The 13030-nt window shown below is 33.4% G+C and overlaps 1 protein-coding gene across 1 annotated transcript; it reads right to left on the bottom strand.

The window, feature by feature from the left end:
• Positions 1-485: 485 nt before the first annotated feature.
• Positions 486-2960, bottom strand: LOC149189991 (putative disease resistance protein At1g61310). Its single transcript, XM_089410404.1, has one exon. It carries the CDS (start codon positions 2958-2960, stop codon positions 486-488), a length of 2475 nt encoding a protein of 824 aa, XP_089266530.1.
• Positions 2961-13030: the final 10070 nt, after the last annotated feature.

Below are 13030 nucleotides of genomic sequence, written 5' to 3'. Positions count from 1 at the left end.
AACATACTTGTAGAATTTTTGATAATATACAATGATAATGGCTAAAACATAAATCATATAATGGTATTAAGCTTTCTTAGAAAAAGAAAGATTTCATTACACCAAAATTCACCATAGAGCCAACTTTCCCTTTTATTCCACAGCTGGGAATATCTAATTGTAATTTCTTCTATTTCCACAAGAGACATTGTCACCATTTCTAGAATGGTGTTTTCTCTATTTCCTAAATTTTTAATTGGACAACCATAAACTCTTATTTTTTGAAGTGTCTTCAAATCCATATAACTCTTTGGTAATATATCTAATTTTATGCATATCATCATAGTAAATATTTGAAGTGAAGTCATTGCACCCTTCTCTATAATGGGCAACTCTTCTAATGCAGTTAGCCAAGCAAGTGAAAATATCTCTAACAAAGGAAATGCCCCTTTGTAACCGAATTCCTTTGGAAACTTCCTTAATTTAGGACAATCAATGATCTCCAATTATCTTAAACTCTTAAGTTTATGTAAATGTGGAAGTTCCTCCAAGAAATGACATCCAGCAAATTTAAGATAACCTAAATATTCAAAAGCAATAAATTTATCATCCATTTTAACCAAATGAAAGCATTCTACTAATGCTAACCTTTTCAGTTTCAACATATTACTTATGTCGGCGGGTAGATTTTCCATCTTTGTGACTGACAATGTGAGCGAGTTCATCTCAGTCATCCTCCCTAATATGCCATCATTAATAATCTCCCCATTGTTTTGTAGCTGCAATCTTTGAAGACGTGTTAAACTGGCCAAATTGTGAACAGAAGCCGATTTTTTCCATGTCTTATGCTTGCTCCAAAGAGCCTTACACCCATAAGTTTCCAAATGCTCCAAAGATGTAAGCCCTGAAATGCTCTGAGGTAGATATTGCAAATCTTTACATCCCTCCAGGCTTAGTTTCCTTAAAGATCTCAGTCTATGAAGGTTGGATGGTAATTCTTGGATGGCAGAATAGGAAAGATCAAGGATCTCCAGATTTACAAGATTGGTAAGAGATGCAGGTAATGTATTGATGGGCATCTGTCTTAAACTTAAATATATTAATTGTTCCAAACACCCCATATTCTTTGGCAATGATTTCAATGACGTCCCACTTAAAATGAAAACCCTGAGGGAGGTCATGTTTCTAATCAGCCCTGTTGGGAATTTTGTTAAATATGGATTTCCACTGAGGCACAATGAGCGTATTCGTGTAGACGATGTGATTAGGGGCAAGGAACTCAATTTGTTCTCGCTCAACGCAAAACGAGTGCGGCCCAAACACTCATTTACATTCAGAGCTGTCAGACCCTTACTCGCACGGCTGTAAAAGCTTTCTTCCTCCTCAGCTATATGGATTGCCATATCACGCAGGGAGTCGTGCACCCTGTAGCAGACTACTTGCCCATCAAAGTCTCTCATCATCGGCTCAATCAAACAACGCTCTGCTAAAATGTTGAGATAACATCTTCCCATCTCGAATGGATCATAAGCGGGCTGATGCTCTTCTTCCAGCGCCTTCTTGGCAAGTAATCCTTCTCCTATCCATAGGTGAATCACCGATTGGGCATGAATGACTCCGTCTATGGTGGTTGCGGCTAGACATAAAAAGCACAATTGCAAAACAACATCCTCATAGCCGAGTGCATCGTAACTCAATCTAAGACAATTGTAGAGACTATCCACTTTTGGTAGCTGCCTTCGGACAGCCCATTCCCACTGCTGTGGATGAGTACTCCCGGCCATTGCCCTTCCGACCACTTTGACAGCAAGGGGAAGTCCTCCGCACTTATTACACACAACCTTGGCTTTTCCTTCGTCGATGTTTGCTGGCAGATTTCCATTATTATATGGAAAAGTATGATAAGCAAACAACCTCCAACTCTCATCTTCCGACAAGTCCTCCATTGTTATTGTGTATTTGTCTGCGACTCCTGTTTTTAATAGTGCAGTGCGATCCCTGGAACTGACAATGACTTTGGAGTTGGAGTGGCTCCTCACAGGGCACAGTACACCTAATCCCTCTAACAATTCTGCAGCATTCCATCCCCATACGTCATCTAAGAACAGCACAAAACCGGTACTCTGCTGCAGTGTGTGATTCAACCATAGCTTCACCTCTTCTTCATTCATATTTTCGCCCAAATTTACACTTTTTTGTGTGGCTATTTGGGCACGGAGTGCATTCCTAAGAGCTGTGAAAGAGGGACTTTGCGAAACAGTGAGCCAAAGTAATAAACCATCCTTAGAATTACTGCGTACCTTTTGGCTGTTGAAGAGCGTCTTCAAAAGAAGAGTTTTTCCGGATCCACCCTTGCCAACAACGCCACTGCTCTTCGCCTCGGGTTCATCTATTACCAGCTTTTCGAGAATTGAAAATGCTTTTTGCTGTCCAACTATAAGGGGTTCGTCGATCAATTTCATCATTGCAGACCTCGTTGGAGCCAGAACACCATGGTATGTACTTGCAAAAGTGCTTGAAGAAGTCAAGGCTACGATCTGCCCTAGTTCCTCTTGGAGCTTTTGAGTTTGACCCTCTAGTAGCTCTGGAATTTGGGCCAACGCAACCAGAGGGGACAATTTGATATGTTCATTGATCTCTGAAATCAAACCCCTGATCCTCAGGCTGGTTTGATAACGAGATATAATGTTACACATCGGTATTGTGGAAGTTTGCACCATTTTAGATGCCTGCTGGAGAAGGGCGTCCAACTCTTTAAGCCATCCGTTTACAGCTGAAGCCTTATCTTTTTCCTTCCTGTTTATTGCTGGCCGGTATTGTTGGATCTCTGTAATGATAGGCTTGATTTTCACTACCAGATCTTTCAGAGATGCCATTTCTTTCTGGCAGCGAACCGCAATGTTTATGTGATCAAGAATCTGCTGGATAGTTTTGTCAATACCAACCCCAATAAATCCAGAGACGAAACCTGGATCAGCCATGATATTTTTCTATAATATAATTTCCACACGGCAATATATGCAATTCCCTACAAAGACATAAACACTTTCGACCAAAATCTCAAGCTGACACTCTTTCCAGAACTACCAACACAAAAATCTTGGGGCAGGAGGCCGCAGACCTAAATACAAGATATAGTAAATAGCGGCGCCCATGTGTATAATGTGAACAATTTTAATCACTATCGCTAGCTAACCAATGAATTAGCGGCGCCCATGTTTATAATGTGAACCATTTTAATCACTATCGCTAGCTAACCAATGAATTGAATCTCCCACGGTCCATGTCCACCTATACAACTGACCGACCATGAATTGAATCAGACTAACTAAGAATCGATTTATCCCTTATTTCTCCTCCACCCTGAGTGAACAACCCTCAGCGAAAGCAAATGGCCGAAAGCGTTGTCCACCGACACTACAAATTAGCGTGGACGGGTCAGATGGCGGAAAGATCAGATTGCGCGGCTTCGAGACGTACACCACGAGAATCAGTGCTTGCACTTCAAGACGTAAAGATTTAGATTGGCGCTTCCAGCCGTACCCCACGAGAATCAGATGTCCGCACTTAGACACGTAAAGAAGTTAGATTCCCTTTGGTTCTCAAAACTTGTATTTGATTTGACACGTTCTTACACCATAGTACTCATCAAAGGAGTTTTTCTTGAAGTTCATTGAATTTTGCAAAAGTTTTTGCAGTTGACACGTCGTTATCGCAACGGTGATTAAAGGATAGGATGGATTCAAATGTCTGGTTTCACATTTTTCAAGCTAACCTTTTTTAAACTTTGACCGGGTATGCTTCTCTATTCCATGTTTTATTGCAGCATCTGCATATTTTATGTTATAATTCATAGATATTATTGTAATATTCATTCCTGGCTTATGTTTTTTTTGTTAAGATGCTTCTTTAATAATTTTTCATTTTTTAAATATTTATTCAAAAATAAAATATTCTGTAAATACTATTTTTATCATAAGTTATTTCCAATCATAATTTAAAATCTTGGCATAAAAGATGGATAGAAATAAGTTGTAAATAAGTATACTTACTAAAAGTTATTTAGGTTTTCTTTAGCACTAACTTAGAAGTAAAATTGTAAATATGTAAACTTATTAGTAGTTACTACCCACTAAAATTTATGCAAGTTTTATATTTCAACCAACAATTAGTTTATCCTCTTTACATCTCAATTCATTAGTTCCCTTCAACACAAAACTATAGGGTTAGATTTGCCTATTCACCACTATTAATTTAGTATTGATCAATATAAGTTATATTTTTTTATGCAATTTTTTCCTATCATAATATCTAATTTGAATAGCCAAGTAAGTTTACTTGTGGCACTTATTTTGTTTAGAAATGTAAAATTTATTGGAGTGAAATAATTCCTTGGTTGGAAAGGCGTCGACAAATAGAATATGATGTGATGTTCGTCAAATACTCCTTTCTTAAACTTGATATAGATCACAAAAGCCTCAATTCAACAAATAATTTCTTAATATTATATTATAAAATATGTAAAATTTAATTTTATTAATTCAATAACAAAAAAATTATTAAAGTAAATCATAAAAATGATAATTATTCATTTTAAAATGTAAAAATTATAATAATATATTAAATCACCAAGATAATAATTAATAATTATTGATTAATGAATATATTTTTTATTAATTAATCACAAAAAATTGACTACATTAAGTTAGTAATAAATAATAAAGACAATGATTTTGCATTGGATTATTGATAACATTGAAACATATTTTTTATCAAATAAGTGGGATGAAGCCTATTTAGCCTCTAACAATATCTTTGTAGATTGATATAATCCCTTAATATAACCTTTGAATCCTCTTTACGATCTTCTCAAAAATAAAATATGTATATATTATTAGGTACATTATTCATCCTACATAATTTAAATTTTTAAAATTATTTTTATATTTAAGTTTTTACTCAATTTTCCATTCTTTTTAAGTATTTTCTTTTTTAATCCTTGATTTAAATACTAGTACTTTTTCATTTTTAAAGTGAAACGGTTTTAGTTTGAGATTGAAATTTTGTAATGTGTTGTTTTTATGTTTATATATAATTTTTTATTTTTTTTATATTTATTTTTTAACTTATATAAAAATGAAATTATAAATTTAAAAATATCTTCTTAGTCTATATTTTGAATAATCAATATTTATTGTTACATTATATTAATATTTATTAAAAAGTTGTTAATTTTAAAGTTATAATTGTGACAGTGTGATAGAGATGTCCTAATATTTAACATTTTAATTAAAATAAAGTAAAATTAAATTAAATTAAAAATTAAATTAAATTAAAAATTAAATTTATAAAATAAAACAAAATAAAAAACATAATTTTTTCAAGTTTATGGTTATTTCTTATGGTATTTTCAATAATGTGGTTCATTTAAAAATTGATAATTAAACTAATATAGATCCATCTTAATTTTGAATCTATTAAGGGTTCAGATAGATTAAATTTTTTTTCAATCAAAAAAGTTTGCACCTCAAAAAAAAAGATTCAATCCCTTAAAGTTATAGTTAACAAGTTTGTTTATGCTATTTAATTGATTAAAATAAAAAAAATTATATTTTCCACTTATTCTTATATAATGTTCTTATAATATACTCATAATTAATTTTTTATCACTTCTAATTAATCCACATTTATCACTTCTAATTAAAATTGTACTTAATTAACAATTTTACCCTGTGTTCTCTATTTGTTTTTTGATTTCATAATTATGACTATGAAAGCTCCAACTTGAAATGGTGAAAATAGTTCTTAACATTTAAACAACCTTAAATATCCATGTTACCTCCAACTTGAGGCGGTGGAAATAGTTCTTAACATTTAAACAATCTTAAATATCCATGTTACCTCTAACTTGAGGTGGTGGCGTCTTTGTATTTTGATATTAAAATGGGTTTTGAATTATTAATGACATTTATCACTTCTAATTAAAGTTATCCTTAACAACTTTACCATGTGTTCTTATATGTGTCTTTTGATTTGATAATTATGACTATGGAAGCACCTTTCAATCGTGAAAATACTTCTTAACATTTAGACAACCTTAAATATCCATGTTACTTCCAACTTAAGGTGGTGGTGCCTTTGTACGTTGATATTAAAATGGATTTCGAATTATGAGAGCACTGCCTGCGATTTATCTCTCAGTCATTCAAACTCATGATGTGTTACCATTTAACCTATTTTTCCTATTGACGAATGAGTCCTCAATGACTCTTCACATCATATGTGTACAAGGAACCCATCTCCGTGATTCATGGCTGAGTCTTCACATCATATGTGTACAAGGAACCCATCTCCGTGATTCATGGCTTTAGTTATAGTAATAATATTTGCTTTCACATTGCTAATCTAAACCCAATCCCCATCATAAGCCACACATAGAGTTGATTTGTTGACGAATGATTCCTCACACTATATGTGTACAAGAAGGAACCCCTCTGCGTGATTCATGGCTTTAGTTATAGTAATAATATTTGCTTTCACATTGCTAATCTAAACCCAATCCCCATCATAAGTCACACATAGAATTGATTTGTGTGGGGTCCACTGACCTTGTGTCACACACCCCATTTTCATTACTAAATATGTTTTTTCTATTTTCGGTTGTGTTGATTACGATGTTAATTCACTACCCATGTAAAGGGATCTTTCGATACTTAACTAAGAAATTGTGTTTGTACATTTTCTCATTTTGTTATTCCGTTAACTTAGAATGAAAGAGAGAAATTATCTCCATTATTAATATTAAGGGAAAGTTATAGTTTCACTTTTACAAGCGCATATATGAAATGTATTTGACTCTTGTCATAAGGTCACATGTTAGGTAAACTTTGGTTTTGGATTGAATTACATAACTACCCACTTTTATGGACCATGGTTCTTGCCCCTTGTATTGTAAATGATATTTTTATCTTTAATTCAATGTGAATTTGCAGGTTTCTCAGAACAATAGTCCCTTTATATGAGAATTAATAACTTCAATTATTGAGTAATTGGTTTTGTTTTTTCCCCACTTAGGCAAAGGTAAATGTGCTAATATATATATGATGAGTATTCTTTTACCTATAGTTTTTCTTTTGATATTTTCCCAACTAGGCTAGATATTATGTTAACCATGGATGTTTTAATGGCAAGTTCTATGTTAGTGATCTATTACACAAGAGGGCGACAACTAAAGTGTTTTAATTTACTCTTGAAATCTTTCTTGTTTGTCAAATTGATTTAATACCAATGGTGACCGCGGTGTTCATACATTATTCAATACACATACGGTCCTATACTCTGGCGCCATGTCAGGGGACTCCATGTGAATACCATGTGGTGTGTTGTACTTTGGGTACTAACGGTCCAGATTGGGATGATGAATCCAATGGTGCAAATGGTTAGGGTTTTGAAATGACTAACCCTATGCTCCCTTTGGTTCTCCTAATGTCATTTTATCCCTTGCCCACTAGGGTTCAACACCGCCGAGTGTCACTGTAACTAATTCTTTGGTCCCTTTGGCAGAGAAATAACCTTCCACTTGTTGAATAGAGGTGTGCTAAAGTAATTCGCTCCCCACTTTTCATTCTTTGTTTCCTACATAAGACATGAAGATTTGGATAAGAAAAAATAAATTGAATGCTATTGTTCACATTTATCCTTCTGAAATTGAATGCAGGTTCGCAGACTGTCCTTGCCTAAGTTTTTCACTTTTATGTTGGAGTCATTTATGGAGTATGATCGCGTTTGATTCGATAATACATGATTATGTATGCTCTCTGGTTTTGGTTTTTTTAGTTTATATAGAACCCAGTTGGGTATAAGGGCTTGTATCAAGCATAGTAAACTTTTGGAAAATGAACCCTATGTTGATTTTCTGAGTGTATAACTCACCATGGTAGCAAGAAATTTCCTTGCATTTTTCATTATTATTGTTTTTTTGCGTCGCTTGGTTCCTGAATCTCGAACCAGGAACTCCTTTCGTCATTTTAAATGATTTCGATTTTCTGGTCTAATAATTAACATAGATACTCTGATTCAAATGCTATACAATCTGTGACCATATGTATTTTGTTCCTTGACTTACTTGAACTTTAATTTGGCAGTTCTCTATCTAAAATAGAGTGGTTCTTATAAATTTGGGTATGACCCTAATCGTTTTTAACCCTCTCCTTTCAACTACTCAAGGTCTCCCAGAGGCGATAAGGGTCATTTGAAGTTCAGGTACTGGGATCTCTCTTATTCTTTACTTCTATAGTTATGTATTCTATTTCCTTTTAGGCCCTAACCATTTACACTTCCTGGATCATGGTAGGTATGAGAAATATAGCAGAGTAAAAAGTGTGGGGCAAGATTATTTTCTTTGGGGTTTTTCTTTCTCCTGGCATTGGATTAATTCTTTTCTCGATTGTGCTAAATGTCCAGGTCGACAGTTTGAATCATGTTTATATTTTTTTCTTTGGTGTAAGCCCTCACTGTTCCTCCCATACACAGTGAAGCCCGATATAAGCGAGATTAGTTCTAGGGACTATATCTTGAATGTTTTATTGGTTGTCTATCTTTCTAACATCCATTTATATAAATGTTACATTTTATCAAAATCAGACTCTAATTCTACAATTGTGAGACATGTATTGTAATTTATAGGTAGAGGGTTGTATAACCTAGTGACTTGTGCTTTCTGCTCCATAATTTCACATGAAAAGAATGTTCTAGTTGAGTGACTTTTCATTTTAGAGAATACTCCATTGCATTTTGTCTTGTATCACGATGACAAACTATTTTTTCTCATGTTCGCATTATTTTCTTTTCCACGTAATATATTATCATCTCTAATGTTTAACTACTATAAATGTTAGTCTTATCATTCGATCTACTTCTATTTGTTCTGATAATATTAGTAGTACATTTCTAGTGATTGTATACTCTTCATCAATGTTAAATACTTATCCTAATGTTTTCTGTAAATTATCATATAGAATGAGGTCTGTGGTAATATTGATTTCTAATTATCATTCCCCTCGATGTCGCTTTTAGTAATTATTGATTCCTTTCGAAAAAGTTCCTTAACAGATTCATTTATATGCATGTATAAGAAATATTTTCTACAATCTATAACTTATAGGATTTGTTTTCTCTTTTATATTTCATGTATAATAAGAATGACATACTTCTACCATATAACTAAAATCTTTATACACACAGTCATTCATATATATATATATATATATATATATATATATATATATATATATATATATATATATATATATATATATATATATATATATGTATGTATGTATATATGTATATATGTATATGAACTAATCAGAATTGAACAATTCATAATTGTAACCACAATAGTCCTTTGAATAGGTTACGATCACACATTAAATTCCTTTTTATTTCTATAAGGAAATAATACCAAGTATCTAATTGTAATTCTTCACTTTGGGAAACACTTAAGGACTGAGAAGGTTCCTCCTAACCACGAACTACATCTGCCAGTTCCCACCGAGCTGAGAGTTCCTTGTCCTCCATTGATTCCTTGGTGGCTTATTTTATAATTTTTCTTCCCAACATATTTTAGCAGTGTCTCACTTTTGGGTCAACCAACCCTTTTTCCTAGGACTTTTTGTTTTTTTTGTTTTATTTTTTTTCTTTCTTTAAAGCCTGCCTTTTTCTCCCGTAGTGCTTTATTCCACCCCGAATTAGTATCTTTCTCCAACTAAGTGACTTAATATGATATTTCCCTCCCATCATGCTAAATCTATTTATTTCTAATTACTTCCTCCTAAGGATTTTTAGGAGATTTTTGGGAAGGTCCATTTTTGACTTAACCACCAATAGTTATTTCCAAGCTGGCAAGAAATCTCCAATCTCTAGTGCTCTTTCCTCAATATTTTCCAGACAAATTTATTTATTATTCCATAAAATAATTACATTACCATAAAAAATCCAAACATGACTTTCATCGCCATTCAAACTCATAATAGTTTCATATCTAAAATAGTCCACTTTAAATATAGAAAATAGAAAACATAGGGGTATTACATCTTCCCCCACTTTTTATTCAACACCGTCTTTGGTGTTGAATGTCTAATGTTTTTCCTTCTAGAATAGTGTTGGAAAGGCCTCCTACATTTTATCTTCCATCTCCCAGGTGGCCTCCTTGGGTTTAAAGTACTTCCATTACACTTTAACCTGAGTGATGGCTCGATTCCGAGGCAAGGTTCCTCTCTGATCTAATTTGCGAAGTGGTTCTGCCTGGAAATCTTCTTCTAGTTCCACTTGTGTCAAATTCCAATCAATTATGTGAGATTTATCATGAACATATCACTTTAACAAAGACACATGAAAAACATTGTGTATTTTTACGTGGTTGGGCAATGTGAGCTGGTATGCTACTGCTCTGACTCTGTCTAAGATTTCAAAAGGACAACAAAACCTTGGTGCTAATCTAACATAGGTCCCCATCCTCAAGGTGATCTTTCTAGGTTTATCTCTTATATACACATTCTCTCTGACCTTAAATTCTTTATGGTTCCCTTTTTGGTCAACATAAATTTTCTATCTATCCTATGTAGCTTTTAAATTCTGTCTATTTTTTCACACCAATTGTTCCATTTCCTTTAATTCATCTGGTCCTAATATTATCCTTCCTTCTAGTTGACCCTAGCTAAGAAGCATGTGGCACTTCCTTCCATATAAGTCTTCAAAAGGACCCATATTTATAGAATCTTGATAAATATTGTTATAGGCAAATTCCTTTAAATGTAGAAAATCTTCCTATTTGGTCAGTATGTCCATGACATACATTCTTAATATGTCCTCTAGAATCTGGTTTTTTCTTTCCATTTGTGCATTGGTTTGGGGGTGATAAGTTGTATTGAAATTAAGTTGGTTCGCCATCTCCCCAAAAATGGCCTTTCAAAATCTAAAAGTGAATTTAGCATCCATATTAGATATTACCATTTTTGGTACCCCATGTAATCGAAAATTTTCCTTCATAAATATGTTTGCAACCTTAGTTATTTGAAATGTAGGTTGTACTGGTATAAAGTGTGATACCTTACTTAGTTTGTCTACAATGACCATGATGGAGTCATGTTTTCATCTTGTTCTTGGAAGTCTCGTAACAAATTCTAAAGAAATCACTTCTCATTTCCATTTAGGAATGGTTAGTGGATTTAAAGTCCAACTAGGTGTTGGTGTTCTACTTTTGTCTGCTCACATTCTAGAGATTTGGAAAAATATTCTACCACTTCCTTCTTCAGACTAGGGAAGTAAAATTATTTTCTAAGTGTAGTGATTATTTTTTGGTAACTGGGGTGTTCGACATATGGTTTCTTATGATGATCATTTAATATCAGTTTTTTTAAAGCATTTGCATTTGGAATGTACAATCTATTTCTGTAAGTTAGCATTTTTTCTAAATTTTCAACATAATTTGAAACTTCTACTTACTTCAATTTTTGCTAAATTTCCTGATAAATATGATCCCCCTGTATTGAGTTTATGATCTCTTCAACAAAATTTGTAATGGCATTGCTAACATAAATTTCCATAAGTGCATTTGCATGTCTACTTAAAGTATCTAGTAGTTTATTTTTTTTAACTTTAATATGTTTTATATCAAGTTCAAATTCACTCAGAAAAACCATCCACCTAGCTTGTCCAGTGTTAAGATATGGCTGGATGAAAAATTATTTTAAGCTATTGTGATTTGTCACCAATGTGAACTTTTTACCCAATAAGTAGTGCCTTCACCTTTTTAAGGCATAAATTACGATATCCAACTCTAAGTCATATATTGCATAGTTCTTTTCATGTGGTTTCAATTTCCTAGATTCATAGGACACTACACAATTATCTTGCATTAAAACTCTAACTAATCCCTTCAAACAAGCTTTTATGCATACAACAAATTCCTTTACTGAATCTGTAATTCTCAAAATAGGTTCTACTCTTAATAGATATTTTAGTTTGTGAAAACTTTCCTCACACTTGGTTGTCCAATCAAATTGTGTTCCATTATTTTGTAATGAAGTGATAGGCTAGGCCAGCTTTTTGAAAAACCTTTAGTGAACCTCCTATAGTATCCTATAACCCCCATGAAAGATTAGACACTTGACACATCATTAGGTATGGGCTAGTTCAAAATGGACCTAACCTTTTTCGGATCAACATACAACCCTTCCTTTGAAATAACATGGCCGAGATATTGTATTTTGTCTTTGTAAAACTAACATTTACTAAATTTTTCATATAATTGATGCTCTCTCAAAGTTTGCAGTGCCAGTCACAAATGCTCTTCATGCTCTTCTTCATTTTTAAAACATACTAGAATGTCATCTATAAACAATAGAATAAATTTATCAAGGTACTTACTGAGAAAACTATTCATTAAGCACATAAAGGTGGCATGGGCTATTTGTAAGATCGAATGGTAACACTACAAATTCGTAGTGACCATATCTACTTTGAAAGGTTGTTTTATGAATATCTTCATCATTTATTCTTAACTAGTGATGCCTAGTTATGTTGAAGCCTTGAAAATTGTTGCCTCAACATGGGGGGAAACCACCCGGTCTGGACCTTGGTTGGTAGCTCCTTTTCCATTTGGAGTAGTTGCTCCGACTGGGGATAATGGGACCAGTTTCTTAACTAGTGATGCCTAGTTCTGTTGAAGCCTTGAAAATCGTTGCCTCAACATGGGGGAAAACCACCCGGTCTGGACCTTGGTTGGTAGCTCCTTTTCCGTTTGGAGTAGTTGCTCCGACTGGGGATAATGGGACCAATTTCCCAATCTGTTTAATGCTTGTGTTAAATGGGGTGACATGTGATGTTTTTTAGAGTAACGTTTAAGCTAACGATAATCTAGTATAAACTAATCAATCACAAATGCATTTAACATTTAATTTCTAAAAACTATCTAATCATAATATACCTAGTATAAAATTGATATATGTGATCTACAATAATTTCTAAAAGGAATTGGTAATAAAGATCA

The sequence above is a fragment of the Pinus tabuliformis genome, chromosome 3_1 (assembly GCF_031772625.1).
Source record: "Pinus tabuliformis cultivar Carrire ecotype Pingquan chromosome 3_1, CPIR1, whole genome shotgun sequence".
Lineage (NCBI taxonomy): Eukaryota > Viridiplantae > Streptophyta > Pinopsida > Pinales > Pinaceae > Pinus > Pinus tabuliformis.
The sequence above is the reverse complement of the archived record's forward strand: the minus strand, read 5'-3'. Positions and strand labels throughout refer to the sequence as shown.